The sequence below is a fragment of the Anabrus simplex genome, chromosome 5 (genome assembly GCF_040414725.1).
Source record: "Anabrus simplex isolate iqAnaSimp1 chromosome 5, ASM4041472v1, whole genome shotgun sequence".
Classification (NCBI taxonomy): Eukaryota; Metazoa; Arthropoda; class Insecta; order Orthoptera; family Tettigoniidae; genus Anabrus; species Anabrus simplex.
Genome location: NC_090269.1, coordinates 33,082,088 through 33,100,820, shown reverse-complemented (window position 1 = coordinate 33,100,820; position 18,733 = coordinate 33,082,088). Strand labels below are relative to the sequence as shown.

Below are 18,733 nucleotides of genomic sequence, written 5' to 3'. Positions count from 1 at the left end.
ACAACGTGGTCGCGAGACAGTGTACTATTTATTCACCACCTACAAATTATGAGTTCCCATTTGAAATACGTAAGGCTGTAAGTTATCGCTTATCGGCAACGTCGCCAGGAAATACCGGCTAGGTAGGTTGAATGGACCTCGAACCAGCCCTCAGATACAGGTAAAATTCCCTGACCCGGCCGTGAATTGAACCCGAGGCCTCCGTGTAAGAGGCAAGCACGCTACCCCTACACCATGGGGCCGGCTCCTGTGTTATTGCGCACGAAGTGAAATCCAAGATGATAACGCAGATTTCCACGGAATTATTCAGCCGAATTATTTACGATGTCTCAGTTGTCATCGCTAGACTCTTATCTTACTACTACGTCATAAGTGTCCGGGCATGGGATGAAAACTTTTATCCAAGCAGTCAAGATAATTATTATCCAATGCTATTAAAGTTTTATTTTATAAACTCGTCAGTAATGTAATGTAAAATCATCAATAACTGGGAAGAAATATTAACCTAATTACCGTATGTTTAAAAGAAATTGAAAAAAATGAATGTTTGTTACTGACGTCTCGGAATACAGTCAACTATACAGTAGATCTACACCGCGCTAGCTAGAGCTCCGGTTTGCGAGCTTTGCGCAAGCGCAGTAGTGTGTCGCAACCAACGAGCTAAACTGATAAATTGTTGCATGCTTCCTTGCTGCCTAACAGTATTGGCTGCTCTGGAATGGACAGATCACAGATGCATTTATTTGTTTCAGATTTACGTGATTACTGTAGACATGTGTGCGTGAGAATTTAAGTTTTTAATTTGTATTTTGGGTGTTTGCAGAAATAATTTGTTTTAATAGTGAACAATTACGGAAAGTCATTTATATCGCAAAACATCAACGTGTGAAGCATTTATAGGCGATTATGGGTAAATATAGAAACTATTCTGCGGGCTTCAAGCTAAGCGTAATTGCCTTCGCTGAACAGCACGGGAACAGAGCTGCAGAAAAAAAAAAATTCTGTGAGTGAAAAGTTGGTGCGTGACTGGCGGAAAGTAAAAAAACAAGCTAAAAAGCACAAACCCTTCTAGACGCGCGTTTAGAGGTCCTAAAACAGGGAAGTTTCCTATAATTGACGAAGAAGTGTTTAGGTACGTCAGTGAAATACGTAACAATGGCTGCAGTGTATCATATGAAATGTTACAAATTAAGGGACAGGAGGTAGCGCGCAAACACAACATACCGGTAACTCAGTTTAAGGCGACTCGTGGGTGGATTAAGGGGTTCATGCGACGACACAATCTGTCGGTGCGAAGGAGAACAACACTAAGCCAAAAGTTGCCTGCTGATTACACGGACAAGATTGTAAATTTTCACCGATTTGTCATACGTTTGCGCAAGGAAACTTCGTACTTGCTTTCTCAAATCGGTAATGCCGATCAAACTCCAATCTTTTTTGATATGCCTCGCAACAGCACTATTGCGCTAAAAGGATCACGGAGTGTATTAATGAAAACCAGCGGTAGTGAGAAGTTGCGATGCACGGCAATGCTAGCCATTACAGCTGACGGGAGAAAGTTGCCGCCTTACATCATTTTCAAGAGGAAAACGATGCCTAAGAATATACAGTTTCCCCGTGGAATTCATGAACGAGTGCAACCAAAGGGTTGGATGGACGTAGAACTCATGCTGGACTGGGTTAAAACTGTGTGGAATAGAAGACCTGGTGCACTACTAAAACAACCAGCTCTGCTTGTTTTAGATAGTTTCCGAGGTCACCTCGTGAACGAAGTGAAGCAAATTCTCACTACAAATAAGACACGACAGATAGTCATTCCTGGTGGCCTAACATCTGCTTTGCAGGCACTAGACGTATGTGTTAATAAACCCTTTAAAGACCACTTATGTCGATTTTACAACGAGTGGATGATGAGCGGCGATCAGCAATTGACGCCCGCCGGAAATATCAGGCGTCCACCCTTGGACTTGTTATGCTTGTGGGTGAAGAAGAGTTGGGATCTTATACCACCTGAACTAGTCTCCAAGAGCTTCAAAAGGACTGGGATGACGCAGTGTGGCAGGGAGACGAAGAATCTGATACTGGTATTAACAGAGGCGAGGACGGCGCATCAGATAGCGAAACCTGCGATAGCGACACCGAAGATTTGGAATAAATTGTGTACCGGTAAGTCCGCATTTCACAACAAAGCGATAATTTTTTGCAAGTGTAATATTTTAACTTTAATACTCAAATTAATGACAAATTAACTTAATACGTTCATTTTTATTTTCAGGTTGGAAAAACGTTCGCCGAATTGTTGCGAAAAATTATGAATTTTGTTTTAGACTATTTTAATTATTTTGATGTATAAACGCGAGTATTATGTGCATCTTAAATTTGTATCAAATACAATTTAGTTATAAATACATTTTTTGAGTAATACAAATACTGGTATTAAATATTCATCGTATAATGGTCGCACCCTACAATTTTTTTCGAAAATTTTGGTATAAAAAGTGCGACGATTATGCCGTGAAATACGGTATTTGCATCCAAAACTGATCATGTTTACAGGAACTGAGTTAGTCAAGAAATACTGTGATTTGATGCCAGCTTTTTATAACTGAAATAAGGAATCCAGCATTGAGCACTCTGATCATATTAGACGAGCATATTCTGATAAGCAGTTTGCTAATTGTATGATTGCTAAAAATGTTAATCTCTATGAAATGAACTTTATTGTAACGCAAGTCATGAAAAAGTTTGGTTGAAACTTACGATGCAATGATGATGATGTTTCGTAAAACTTGGTTTTCTTCTTCCCATGGTACTACTGAGCGACACTTATAATAAAACAAAATTTACTTTTTACATCTAATGCATGAAAATGCAAAATAAATATGTAATCTGAGTTGCACATTTCAACCTATGACATGGCGGTGTCACGTAATAGACCAATGATAGTGAGTGTTGTTAATGACACACTTTAGACTGCAAACCTTTACCGTATAGCAAGGGGAATACACTGGATATGAAACTAAATATTATTAAAATTATTTAACCAAAGATGAATAAACCATGAGTTTAGCCACTTCACTGCAATCAACATGCGAAATATAAAGAGGAGGGCAGAACGGCATAAATAGCTCTTGCAACATATGACTGGTTTAATGTATCTGGAGGGTTCTGATTTGATAGTGATATTGTTTCTTTCTATTTCCTGTGTATTTGATTTTATAGAAGCATATTTAAAACACAACAGTGAGAATTAATGACAACATTTTCAAAACACAAATTGTCTGTGGACCACTCACAATATCTACTGGATGACTTTCTACATTTCATACTTACTCCTTGTTCTTGAGTTCATACTCTTTTGTGGTTTGAAAGCATTTTTCATTCCCATATACACACTGCCACTTCATCAACTCTGCTTGCTATACATGTCTGCATCAACCCCCACCTTCATACTTTATACCGTATTTACGTGAATAATACCCGCATATTTAAAAAAAAATTGAGGCACAAAATTGGGGTGCGAGTTTTATTTGAGTTAATATTGGCATTTTTTTTTTTCAAAATCAGCCTTCCTAAAGTTAGGGTGCGGGGATTATTCGGTGGCGGGGATTATTTGCGTAAATACGGTAATTAGAGATCTCAAGTGTGTCTGAACTCTCAAACTCCTCATATGATGTTTGTAATAATTAAACAGTAAGAAGGGAATAAGTTATGTTGCTGTCCCACTTGAGGTTTGCTTTATCAGAAAATACATATCTACAGACATATCCTTTTTGCTGACTAATCTAGTTCTTTCTTTCTTTCTTTCTTTCTTTCTTTCTTTCTTTCTTTCTTTCTTTCTTTCTTTCTTTCTTTCATTCTTTCTTCCATAAGCCTATTTGGCTCCTCATCCATTTCATTCACCAAGATGCTTATAAGGAGTCCCTCACCTGTCAAATGGAAGTGAGATTGTTACTCCCATAGGTCTGAGGCCTGCATAAAACATTTGAATTCATAAGGCCTAAAATTTGACCTTAATTACTGCTTTAAACATTTCCATCTGTCGTTAAAATCTCTCCCTCACTGCCTTAGGTATTTACCCATACCCTGTAAAGCACTTGTTGCCAAGTTATTGCATCACATTGCTGAGAACTTGTTCCTCCTTCCTGGAGGATAAATGCTTTACATTAAAATATTTCTCTTTTATTTACTTTGTCTGGCCTTTTTGTAATTACCCTAAAAATACTTGGGATAAGCTGAAAAAAGAAAAAGTCCTATAAGAAGGGTGTTAGGGATGATTGACACCATGGGTTTCGCTACAGTCACAGTCCATTCAGATATTACAGAACCGATTTGCTGGGAACTGTATGCACTAGTGGTCATGGAACGAGCACCTGCAAACAACTAGTGGTACCTACCATTTCTTTGTTTAGTGACACAAGCTAACCTTAACGTTCAGCAGAAAGCAAGTTCAGTCACTGCAAGCATAACAAATCATCAGAAGTTTCTCTACTTGAATACAGGGTCTGTCTTATAAACTCAGATCGAACACACAGTGTTCGTACTCTGCGCTACAACAGCTGCCTCAGCCAAACTTACGTCGCATGCGGCCACCATGCTTTAAGCATGTATACAATCTTATATGAAATCTTATCTTATAAAAGATGCTGGAAGTGTCGTCCTTCCTGGATTATACAGGCATTATATCTGGTAACCACATTCTGTGTGATGTGAGTGAGTTTTGCCACTGTAATGTGTCTGATTTCATTTGTAATGCTTTCTTTCAGTTCCTCCAATGTGTGAGGATTTGTTCAATAACTTTTTCTTTCAGTTTACCCCACAAGTAAAAATCACACAGTGTTAGATCTGGAGAACGAGGAGTAAACAGACCAGCACTGATCACTCTGTCTGCAAACACTTCCGAGATTGTAAGAAGGGAAACTTCAGCTGTATGAGCAGCGACTGAATCTTGTTGAAACCACCCACACGATTTTTCTTCTTCCATTAATTGATGGAAGAATGGCATCACCCAAATGTCATCTTCGTACCTCTCTGCACTTATCGTCGTCTCGAAAAAAACAGGCCCAATTACTCGTCTTGCACTAAAAGCACACTAAACACTAATCTTCCTATTATAACGAGGGACATCATAAACGCCATCAGAATTTTCTGCACACTAACAACTATTAAGATAAAACCAGAACTTATACATACGAAAATATGGTGTTGCAATGATAACTGTCTCAGAATGTTAACAGCTGAGGTTCAGACTGGCGACTCATGCTCACTAGGTCAAAAACGTGCAGGCTGCTTGCAAGGTGAAGAACTATGAGTGCTTCTCCCATACTGCAGGTGCTGGAGCCCAGAGTACAAACACTGAGTTTGGTCTGGGTTTATAAGAGAGACCCTATATAATGACCAATAATTTTTTTCCTCTTTTTTTTTTTTTTTTTTTTTTTTTTTTTTTAAATTTTGCACTAACTCAGATATGTATTATGTCAATGATGAGGTAGGAAAGAACTACAGCCTAAGCATTTGCCTTCACCACTAGTTTACCAGAAAATGTACATAGAGTATAAGATACTTACTGGCTTGTTTAAAAACTAAATTTCCAATGCTAACCCACATTTTATACAGGTTACTAGGTCCTCCCAGATCATCCACATCCAGGGCTGACAAGATATTATTCAAGCAAAGGAATGCTCGGCATCGAACTGTAATAACTCTGGAAAATTAAGAAAGTGCTTTCATCAGTTTTAAACTAATCATTTAGTACAGCAAAGGTATCAGTTTGATTTTAAAAACCCACATAAAGTACAGTCAAAAATTCTTTCTTTAATACTATCTCTAATGCTCCTAATTTAAAGCCATTTTGATATACATTTATTTTATGTTGAACAGCTATCTGAACAGATCATTGCTTATGGGTGAACTCTTATCCCATCATTTCATGCTGTTATGTATATTATTGTATTGTTACATGCCAGCACAGGACAATTCAATCAGTTGTGACATTTGTGCAGGAAGTTCAAGTCCTTATTTTTTGTGTGTGATGTCAAGCAAGAGCTCATGGTGGGGTTGGGTGGCGTGCATCGAGTCAAGTTGAGGTTGTCCTTAATGTGTCTATAGGTTGAGAGTAGCGTTCTAGACAAACAAAATTGTAGCATTTATAATCAAAGTATTACGGGGGGCTGCTTCATGTAAAGCTTTATGATATGCGGAGAAGGCACTTAGTGTTTAGTGTGTGACAAAGAACTACAATAAATCAAAGTTTTAATTTGTGCCACACGAATTAATATAATAAACATCAGGGAGAGGAATGTGAAGAACTGTCAAAGATATCAGGGGAAAATACTGATCTGGAGGCTATCGAAGCAGTGAATCTTTTGTTCATCTCAGCTACGGAACAGCTTTACATACGGCCAGAGACCTTTGGCCATTTATTGAAGGGGACCTTGTTACAGTGATGACTGCAGAGAAAACATGTGGAAGAGTTTGAAAGGTTAATTAAGAGATAGAATATCCGAAAAATAAATTGTATCGTTAACTCTAAGGCATCTGAATATGGAAAACACCGAAACAAAATAGCAACAGTGAAGGGACAGGCCAGCCATTAAGGATTTACGTAGGTAGTTCCCTTCCCTGTCCCTTGACTACTGTTATTTCATTTCAGTGTTTTCCAAATTCCGACGTTCCTCATCACCAGATGTTTCATTCCGGGCTTGTGTCAATGTCATGTTGTGTACACCTGTTATGTTATGTGACCCTCTCAGACCAATTCTAATGGTTCCGTCAGCTTCCGCTTCGAACGCTAGCGTTGTACCGTGTCCGGGGAGCCATCTGATGATGAATGAACGTACCATTTCCACTTTGATTATAACGTCTAAATTCAAACTTCATTGTTTGAGAAGCCTTTCTCGTGGACAGTCGAGATTTTCTTCTGATGATGCAGAGCAAAGTTCTCTGCGAAACGCAAGGAAGTTCACCTTATTTTCTTGACACGGCATAAGCCCAAAAGTCTATAACATGTCTATAAGTACGGGCCGTGAAAGCAACAATGGCAACATCCTTTCTAGTTTACAGACACTGATAAATATTTGTACACTTAGCTATTTCTTTCTATATATATATTACTTCACTGAATTTTGAACACATTAGCACCATTTAAAGCCTGAAGTTTAGAGTGGAGAATTGAACATGGTTATGTACAGTATCCACTTTTTTGTAATTTCTGTATTTTAATATATTACACTTGAAATTATATTTTCAACATTTCTTTCTCTTTATTTACTAGTGGTTTAACATTGCACCGGAACGAATAGGTCTTACGGTGACGATGAAATAGGAAAGGGCTAGGTGTGGGAGGGAAGCAGCCATGGCCTTAACTAAGGTACAACCCCATGACATTTCTGATCAGAATTTTGAATGTAAGGGATTCTAGGCAAGTTCTTCACAAGATTATTTCAGCTGAAAAATTATGAGAGAGATAAAATTAATTCCTAAGAAGTATCTTTTTTCCAGTTATGGACAGAATTATGGCTGGTAGTTATAAACAGGGGAGCCTCCGTGGCTCAGACGGCAGCGCGCTGGCCTCTCACCGCTGGATACCGTGGTTCAAATTCCAGTCGCTCCATGTGAGATTTGTGCTGGACAAAGCGGAGACAGAACAGGTTTTTCTCCGGGTACGCCGGTTTTCCCTGTCATCTTTCATTCCAGCAACACTCTCCATTCTCATTTCATAGCATCTATCAGTCATTAATATAAACCACTTAGGGAGTGGCGACGCCATCGTACTAACAGCCTATATCTGATTCATTCATTCCATCCCTGACCCGGTCGAAGACTGGAAAACAGGTTGTAGATTTTCATTTTCAGTTATAAATAGGGATACCTAGTTTCACGAATGATGGGATTAATGAAACGTGGTCATATTTTACAAACGGCCAGTACATTATGTTTCACGCCTTCCTAGGTCAAACCTATAATTTCATACTCGCAAAATAATGCAAAATACGACAGTTACATTTTAATGCAAAATTCTGATTTTGTCAACAATTTTTTTTTCCCTGTGAAATTTTGGATTTTTGGGTAACATTTAACAAGGAATACTTAAATCATAAAGTTTAGTGCCGTAAACCGAAGCCCAAACTAGCTTCTGATTTGACGGATAAGCCAGGACGCCATTAACTGTATTGCTCCCAGTGTTCCACATGACGTAAATGGCGTGTTTACTGTTTTTGAGTAGGGATAGTTAATGATTAAAAAGTGAACATTTGAGAAAACTGAGGTGCGAAGAAATGCGAAAGAATGTCCACCTTCTTTTGTGAAATTTTGCGGTGTATGGACAATGAATGTTTTCAAAATTGTCAAAACCAAATCTGGGAGAATAGAGTAGCTTGTAAGAATTCCAAAAAGTAAAAATCAACAATTTCAGGTGTCAAAAGGCTCATCGGGAGCATCTCAAATTTAGGGCAGCTGAATGTCGTGAGGCGAGTTCTGTGCTGCTGGAGACTGCAGTTGAGCACATCTGCAATCTCAGTGATGGAAAATAATTTTGAACTCATGGTCTTGGAAATGCGTAAACTTATTTAGAATTATGAAATAATACATCAAATTTGAAACCCATATTGACTAGACAATATTAATTTTGACAATACCTATCAAACGGTATGAATTTTATGCCGACACTTGGCGACAAGTTCCAATTGTTGTTCATGTTATGGACAGAGAGAGAGAGGTTTTGTTTTCATGTGAAATAATGCCAAATTTGTATTTTTATATGCAATAACACAGAAATCAATCCCATTTTCTACCAAAATTTAAGATTTTTATTCACCATAAAATAGGGCCCCTAATTATGAATCTTTCTTCCAGATATTTCTGAGGTAGCTGGAGCCACTTTGACACATTTAACTTTTGGCCAAGGGTCCAAGTCTTCGTGCCTTTTCTAAAGCCACATGATTTTACAGGTGATAATCCCAATAACGGATCTATCAGCATTCAAACCTCAACCAACATAACCTCCTCACAGCTAACAGTAATACAAATATAAATTAACACCTCTTTTCAGCATCAATTCCTGTACCTTAAGATCCCAATTCTGTACACCCATTGGCTCGTGGATATTAACACTAAGTATGTAGTTTTCACTCAAGCTCTCACCAACTCACCAACTCAACACTCTTCATTACCCATGTATCCTTTTATGTGAAGCATATCACCTTGTTATTTCATACTGGTTCCGTCTGTTGCCACTGATAAAAATGTCAAAATATTTGTTTTTAGTAAAAAACTTGCTTGTTCCTACTTCGTTTTTAAATTTTCCAATCAGACCATATCTTATTATCAGGTTTAAAAAGAAGATAAAAGTATTACAATGTTTAATAATAATAATAATTGTTACCATGGTTTGGTGTATTAGCAGAGGTGAAAGAAGGTGTTGGGGTGAATGGGTCTAACTACAAATGCCAAGAAAAAAATTTAAACTGAAATGGAAGGTTATATTTTCAAAAAACAATTTCTCACTGAGTGAGATAACAATGACCAAGCAATTTAAAATCAAGACTTAGAAAGAGATCCAAGATTTCAAATTCTGTAACACACATCGGTTATAAGCCCTCATTTTTACAATTTTTGCATTTCCAGAACAAAATTTACAGAGAAGCATAAATTTACAAAGGGGCAGAAATCCCCTAGTACCAGGAGCACCAGCTCCGTAATTAACACATGTCCAGCCTCCTAGAGGCACTTTTACAATGCATAAAAGAGCTGACCCGCTCTAAATTTTTTAAGCCTATTAAAGGCAATACCCGACTTTACAATTAATCGCCATCAAGGCACAACTTACAAAATGAAACGGGGGTATCTTGTACCCAACCTACTGGGCCTTAGCAGAAAAGAACATGTTAAGTAAATGGCCTGAAATACAAAGGGATGGAGGCGAGAATTTGCACTCCTACATGTAACTTCTTAAAACCTAAAAGGCACTAGGCCGACGAAACAGGGGCTATTCCCAAACTATAGAGGTGACCCGTATAATAAAGAAATTTAAAACATTAAGGAAAAGAAGAAAATCAGTTACCAAAACAGTCACCTCAAACCAAACAGAAGGGGAGCTCGAGAGGGTAAAGTACTCTCTATCCCCGATTTACAATTAAAGATATTTACATAAGCCGGCAGAAATTTACATTACAGAAAGGTAGGTTACATGGCAAAAGTTTCGGACCTTTCCCGCGGGTTAAACTGCTGAGCTAGCAAGAAATAAGGATGTTAAATGGCCATTACCTTACTGAAGATCTGCTGGCTGATGAAAGAGGCACCTCCCACCTCCTGCTACACGTCCATACACTGGGTTAGATGTAGATCAAGTGGCCAGGAGACGTGAAAATCAGCAGTTTTTATACCCTCGGGGAAAGTTCGAGACCTTTCATGAATAAAACAGCCACACCCACTTAATTTTATTGGGTCGCTTAAAGTTACACACCAAAATCGAAGAAGAAACCTGTGATTGGTAGAAAATTAATTACAGAAATTCTTGATTGGTTAAAATCAAAACAGGCAGAAGACAGGATAAATATTGCCAACCCAAAAATGAATGCACTAAATTTAGTAAAGAACAAACTTGAGAATACAAAATTTCTTCAAATAAAGTTCCTTCACTTCGCTCCAGGGTGCATGATCATAGTTTTTTGCAGGGGCATCTATGAGAGAATGCCCACAGTTCTAGATAAATAGGAAACAAAACTAGTCGAAATTCACACGACATCTTCAGAGGAAAAATTTAAGTAGGTCCAGTTTTAAGTTCACTGTTTCTCCTGTAGAGGAGTACTTTAAGGCGGAAAATTTAAATGTGCGGCGTAGAGGTGTACCACCCGGTACAATAATAATAATAATAATAATAATAATAATAATAATAAATCAATGGCAACAAATCTGAAATTCAAACACACACGGACACAACAAAAAACAACAGACTTATAGCAAGAGGATAAGAAAGTTTTGGGAGGATGTGGAGAACAAGAAGACCAAAGGTAACTAACGGTTCTACGAGCTGCTTAAAGGGCCCAACGAACAACAACAATAATAACAATGTTTAATGACATAGAGAAATAGAAGGGGAAAATAATGAGGAAAGTCTTTGATCTGGTCTACTCAGAGGGAATCTGGAAGAAACGCAAGTCTTGGCAGCTTTATCAGCATTCTGTAAAGATCACCGACACCATCAAGAAAAGGCGATTAAAGTTCTAAGGGCACATTCTCAGAATGAACAATGACAGGCTCACCAAAATGATTCTCAACCTTGCTCTCTCAATGAAAGTCAAGAATAACTGGCTTAGTGAAATAGAAAAAGACCTTCAGGAAACTGGCACCCCATGGGAAATTATTCAAGATTGACTATGGTTCAAAAAAGCAGTCAACACCCATCATTTTGCTGAGAAAATGAGTACCAGGACTAATAAATCATGGACTGAAGAACGGAGAAAAGTGTTCAGTGCCCAGATGAAGAGATTTCGGGAGAAGGAAAAAATCAACATCTGTAAAAGAAATTCTATCGCGCTCTACAGATGGGCATAATGCTGTAAAAAAAAAAGTTATTGGTTTTATCTTCTAACTACCTTTATGGTCTTAGAAAAACTGACAGAATTCATCCCGTAGAAATTCTTTTATGTGCCAGCAAACTGACACGAGGTTGGCATATTTGAGTACCGATACCTTTACATACCACCCAAATGAGCCTGTCCACTTGGACTCAGTAGGCCAGCATTCTACTGTCTGAGTCACTCAGAACTCGCAATGTTATGCTTCTTTTCACCACTGACTCACCTTTTATAAATGTGTTTGCCTTCCGGATGATCCTTCAGTATGTCGCATACATTCTCAGCTGGGAGTATTGTCTTATCCCAGATCTTCTGCACTAGTTGTTGAGCAATAATAGCTTCATGGACCTAATTACAAGCAAAATAATAATATCAGTAATATGTAGGGGAAAAAAAAAAGTTCATATTATTATTGTTATTATTATCTTGCATCAGTTAAATTATGTTAACAAATACAGTACTTTATTTTTGTTCAATTTTGTTTAATTGTGAAAATAAATTTAAAGATGATGATGATGCTTGTTGTTTACAGGGGCCTAACATCTAGATCATTGGCCCTTAATGGTACGAAATGAGATGAAATGTAATGACAATTTAAAAGTCCAAAATCATCCACTGACCAGAATTCAAAACACGATGACAAAGAATGAATGGAGTAATATGAATTTAAAACAATCAGTGGATCTGACCTGCAATGCCCCACATTCCCAGAAACTAGTGTAAAACAACAGTATTACTGACCAAGGGACTGCTTCTAAAGCACAATCCTGAATTGATGATGCTTTTTGTCTAAAGGGGTCCAAAATCCAGGTCATCGGCTCCTCATAATGCTACTTATTACTAGTAAAGTAGAACCATGGTTTTTGTCATGTTGCGGTACTAATCAAAAGTGGCGTAGACTAGCGGTATTCCACACATTATGGTACTACTCACAGGTAATGTAATATGCGCATGCAACACAGACCTATGGTGTTTCTCGCACTGCATCGCTAGTTACAGGCAATGCAAACCTATGGTGTTCCTCACGTAGGTGTACCAATCACAGGGACTCATACTATCTTGTGGTGTTCCTCACATAGTGGGTATTAATTATAGGCAACACAGACCCACGGTGTCACTCATATCGTGGTACTAATCACAGGCAACACCTAGACCTGTGGTTTTTCTCACATAATGGTACTAATTACAGGCAACGTAAGCCCGTGGTGTTCTGTATGTAGTGGTACTAATCACGGGTACTATACAGTAAAACCCATTCTGATTCACACACTGTTGCTACTAATCACAAACCTATTGTGTACCTAACATAGTGGTACTACTCGCAAGTAAAGGTGACCCATGGTGTTCCCTGCGTGATGGTACTAATTACAAGTAGTCTCATGGTCCTAATTCGATCATCCCTTAGTCGCACCTTATGACAGGCAGGAGGTACTGTGGGTGTATTCTTCGTCTGCGTCCCCTACCCACAGGGGGTTGTGTGTTTGGTCTGTGAGAGCTATTTTATTTCGCTCAAGTCCGCCAACAAGCCAGTTAGGATCCCCCTATCTACCACCTGGGAAGCGCCACGTGGGAGTATCACTAGTGTACCAGGTGTGTGGTAAATTTGAAGATGAAGAGTCATTTCCATACTGGCCAGAATATATGACGAACCCACATAATAAATGACCCAGAAGTCTTGAAATATAAAAAAAGATTAGTATAAATGTTAAAGAATGTAAGTGATAACATTACTAATGCACAAGCCAGGAAAAGGGGTAAGAGACAGAGGAATAATAGCACCTTTAAAAGAAAAATCTTGGTACAGCTGGCTTCACTCATAGTAGTGACTCCTTGTCAGACTTTCAGCGAAAAACTTAATGGCATCTGTGGTGAAGAAGGCACCCACAAAGACTTCAATGACTTAACAGGCACAGAAATAATAGCTGCACAGATGGCTGGGATGGTGACAAGACTGCAACAAATTGCCACTGAAACCAATTTCTACTCTGTCGAGGAACATGCTCTTGTCAACATGCAGCGGCGCACAAAAGAATAACTAAGCGGACCTTTCAAAGTCCAGCAGCAATCGAAGAGCTATGAGGGAGGAGGAAAATGAAATCTAGGAACATCTAGTGACAAATTGGCAAGTTTGGTGGCAGATGTATGAACAGTTGTCTTGTTTTAGGAACTGTGGCTGTAGAGCAATTCAGTAGCTGTATCCATGACTAATCAGCCCTATTTAGGAACCACTCTACTCAACCTGCATGGGGAGGGGGCTAGAAAAGGTGCCCTAAACCCAGCCAGCCACTCAAACAGCTGATTGGAAAACTGCATCCAATCGCTGCACCACACTGCAATTGAAAATATCGTAAATATTATTTTGCTACCTGGAATGTCAGAACCTTCTTTTGATGACGTAGTATGTGAAAGGCCAGAGAAAGGAACTCCTCTTACTGTCCACAAATTGAGATGATATCGTACAGATATTGCAGCACTCTCAGAGGCTTGACTCACTCACTAAATCATGAAGGGTGACTGAGAAAGTGGGAAAGGGTGTTTTACATTCTTCTGGAAAAGCACTATATGTGTGGAAATGATTCTACTATAAATAATGAGGTTCCGAAAACACACCTGCCAACTTTCCAAATGACCCATCAGTAAAATCCCCGTACGTCAAAATATGCTTGAATACAATGCACCAATATGCGGTAAAACATGACAAAACTCATGTATTTTCTTCAACAACATTAATATAAAACACTAAATGCAACCAATGGCTTTATAAGGGACAAAATAGTTCACCTCAGTTAAACTAACACAGATATCTTTAAAATGCATCAATGAAATCTTTTTACACAACGTAATTTGTTTATGCACATGACTAATTAAAACTTTGAAGTAAAGAATATGTTGCTGTACAGAATTATATGCACACAAATTATTTAAATTATTTACACCATCATATACACATCTTCATTCTGGTTTAACAGCTAAAGTTGTGGCTTGCTTTGCTTTCTTGAGAAAGTCAATACAATATGTGTTTGTATAACATGCTTCAGAACTTGTGGTCTTCAAAATGGAAATGGCTTCCCGAGTTCCACTGGACATCAATGACCTGAACAGTATTCTGTTCTTAATCGGTCTCTGCATTACTATGTGATATGGTAAGAACAGGCAGCATGAATATAGAGATCCTGTCATATTTATAAGGTCCATCAGCTCCACGGATATTCAACAACTGTGCCCATTTTGAATCATTTGTAGTTTGGTTCCTTACAACACTAGATATGTCGTCTATCTGAAAAGCCGCAAACTGGCTTCAGAGTTCATTCACAGCGTTATATCTTGTTTCATTTTCTCTTTTACATAAAATAACAGAAAACTTCTCAAAAAAACAACAGAAGAAAACTGTGCTTCTTCAATGGCATCAAGTTTAGCAACCTGTGCATGTTTTAGCATTTCGTTCTTAAAAGGGAACTTGTTAACCATGTAGTCACAGGTTGCACAGAAATAGTTACTAACTAATGAGAAAAACAGAGAATTGTCTTCATCTTGTAGCGCCTTAACCAAGTTTGAGGTTTGAATGCCAATTAATTCATTCATCATCCTTCTGATTCTTGACTGGGTGATCTTGGACATCAAGCAATGCCGACCGTCTAACTACACTTGGTTTGACAAACTTGGTGAGCATCTGTTTCAATAGATCCATCATTAATTCAAACAGTAAATAAATATGTGGGGAAGCACTCTGAAGGACTGAATTGATCTTATCAGATGATGGGATAGTTACATATAAAAAATACAAAATGCCTTGTTCAGGTCAGAGGAAAGAAACATAAACAGCTTTCTTCACGAGATGTAGTGGGATTCACGTTTCTGGGAGCAGGTGAGTCATGTTTGCAAGAACATGCCATTCCTTTGGCAGAAGAAGAGGATGAGGAGGAGGAATATGAACTCTCTTCAATTGATTTTTTTTTTCAATTTGTTTTATGTCGCACCGACGACAGGATAGGAAAGACATAGGAGTGGGAAGGAGGCAGTCGGGGCCTTAATTAAGGTACAGACCCAGCATTTGACTGGTGTAAAAATGGGAAACCACTGAAAACCATCTTCAGGGCTGCTGACAGTGGGGCTCGAAGCCACTATCTCCCTGATGCAAGCTCACAGCTGCACGCCCCTAACCGCATGGCCAACTCACCCGGTCAATTGTTTGTCATCAGATCTACTGTGTCCTACTTTGGGTATACTGTAGTAAAGAAAAGAAAAACTGACAGAAATATTTAGAGCTCCCACTACCAACTCATCCTTAAAAATTAAGGAAGTGGATCCCACTGATCTAATAATCTGTCTAAACACCTGCCTAGGGATAACTATCTTGTGCACATATGTTTGAACAACTTCTTTGTTTCCTTTCCAAGCATTCAAAGAAATTTCTGAAATTGTTCTTTTCTTTTGGCACTCTTCTCCAAATACTATCCCATTGTCGCCATAAGACCTATCTGTGTCAGTGCGACGTACAGCCACTAGCAAAAAATAATAGAAAATATCAACAGGAATCTCAACAGGAATGTTATAGCAGCTTTTTCAGCAGCCAAGTTGTCCAGCTCCGTGGCTAAATGTTTAGCGTGCTGGTCTTTGGTCCAGGGGGTCCCGTGTCCGATTGCCCGCCAGGTCGGGGACTTTAACCTTCACTGGTTAATTCCGATAGCTCAACGGTGTGTGTGTGTGTGCGCGCGCGCGCGTGCGGGCGCACGTGTGTTCACGCGCCATCTTCATCATTAGAATCCATCGTAGTTAGGAACCCATCCTCAGACACGCAGGTCGCTGATGCGACGTCAACTCGTACGACCTGTACCTTCACAATTAAGTATTTATTTATTTTCCACCGAGTCGATACAATGATTGCTTAAGGCAATTTTTAATGATCAAAAGTGGTACACGTTTCGTATATTATCAACATCTTCAGCCACATAACACTGTTTAGATGAAAAATATATAAAATTGACAAAGAAATGCTTTAGAGAAAGTGTCCTTAAAATTAACATAAGATTGACAAGATTAAAACAAACAAATAACTCAAGAGAAAATATATAAATTATTTCTACAATAGAAAGCAGTCGTCAAGGAAACACTTGTACAATATTCCATAGAGAAATTGTCCTAATAAATATTCTTTTCTTAATAATTCATGAAAAAAGATCAATTTATAAATTAAAAATTATACAATTTAGAAGTAATTATCGAAATGAAGAAATCCTGATATCACAGTGCAGCTCTTATTATTAATGTAGATGAAAATATAATTAATTCCTAGTTGTCAAATCTTATTAAGCCTGCTTTCCTTTGGAACAGTAACTCCTGTCATTCTTTCACAGTTTTGTGCCGGGTGTAATAATGATGATGCGTTCTTCCTTGCTGTTGCACCTGAGGAGGTGGAGGAGCGGGGGATATAGGTGTGTCAAGAACTTCCTTGCTGTCACCTATAGCTTCAACTGAGGAGGAATAAGTTGTAGGGCTATCTGTAGGTGGAGAAATTCCAATTCTTTTTTCTTGATCCTTCTCAAGCATTTTCAAATATACTAGAATTTGATAATATAATGGATTCTTATATTCTACAGCCTCATTAAGGTTATCATTTTTCTTTACAAGTTGGTCTAGATGAATGTACAGGTCTTCATATGTGTTCATTAAGCTGCCCTTTTTTAACTTTTTTATGATGGTCAGGTCTTGTTCTATGTTGGTAAATTTATGACCTGTGGCAGTCATGTGTGATCCCATTGCTGAGAATCTTCTATGTTTTTCAGCATTCACATGTTCCAAATATCTAACTTTAAAATTGCGGCCAGATTGTCCTATGTATGTATTCTTACATTCAAAGCATGTGAGTTTATATATACCGGAATCAAAAAATTTATCTTTTTCCGAGAGATTTATTGTATCATGGTTGAAAATACTATGTTTTATGTTGTTATTGGTGGAAAATGCAATTTTGAAATTTTTTCTCTTAAATAAATTTGTTATTACATGAATGTTTGGATTATTATATGTGAACTTGATATATTTTTCAGTTTTACTAGGTTCGAATGCTAATTTAGATTGTTGCTTCTCCGAAAATTTATTAATTATTTTATCAATCATGTTATTGTTGAAACCATTCAAGAGGGCTTGTTGTCGGATAAACAACAGTTCTTTATTCCTTTCAGATTTGGATAAAGGAATACTAAACGCTCTGTTAACGTAACTATAATATGCTGATCTTTTCTGTGCCTCAGGGTGTAACGAGTTGTTCTTGATAGTGGTCAGTGTGAAAGTGGATTTTCTGTGTATTTTGAAAGAAAATCCTTTTTCTTCTCTTGTTGTGACTATGTCCAGAAAATTCAGTGATTTTTCAACTTCTTCTTCTAAAATGAATTTTATATTGGAATCCAAATTATTCAATATATTTAAAACTTTATTGCTATCGGTGAGTCTGTTATCTATTATAGCGTAAACATCGTCCACATAACGTGTCCAAAAATCCAAACCCTCTATTTGATTAATAATTTTCGTGTGTTCCAAATAGTCTAAGTATATATTAGCCAATATTCCTGATGCTGGGGCTCCCATTGAGAGTCCTTTTTGCCGGTAAATTTTATTATTAAACGTAAAATAATTTTGATTTAACACAAATTTTAAAACATTAATAAAATCTTCAATTTCTGGTATGCTTACTAATTTGTTCTTCGTTAAATTCTTCTTAATGATTCTGATAGTGTCTTCTATTGGAATGTTTGTATACATGTTGGTTATGTCAAACGAACATGTCGTGTGAGATGATCCAAGTTTAAAATCTTTAACTAGATTGCAAAAATCCACTGAGTTTTTGATAGGTGTTTTACAATGAAATACGTATTTACTTGATAAGAAATTATGTATAAATCTAGAAGTTTTATAAATGGGGCTATTTTTGAAATTTATGATAGGTCTAATTGGTTCTCCCTGTTTATGTAATTTCGGTAGTGCTCTCGCAGTCGGGAGTCTAGGGTTCATATTTATTAATGTTTGCACATCATGTTCATTAAACAAGAAAGACGTGCTTTTTAATAGTTTTTTAAGATCCCTCTGAATACGTGATGTCGGGTCTTTATCAACTGTACTAAACGAATTGTTATTAAAAAATGTTTCTGTTTTTTCAATAT

At 37.7% G+C, this 18,733-nt stretch overlaps 1 protein-coding gene across 1 annotated transcript in view; it reads right to left on the bottom strand.

The window, feature by feature from the left end:
• The window catches only part of LOC136874292 (HEAT repeat-containing protein 3), a 198,262-nt gene that overhangs the window by 22,949 nt on the left and 156,580 nt on the right, over nt 1–18,733 (bottom strand). Inside the window, exons 9-10 of the mRNA XM_067147931.2 lie at nt 11,803–11,924; nt 5,568–5,704 (exon numbers count right to left, since the gene is read on the bottom strand). Of these exons, the coding sequence (XP_067004032.2) occupies nt 5,568–5,704; nt 11,803–11,924 (259 nt within the window). The remainder of the gene's footprint in view (nt 1–5,567; nt 5,705–11,802; nt 11,925–18,733) is intronic.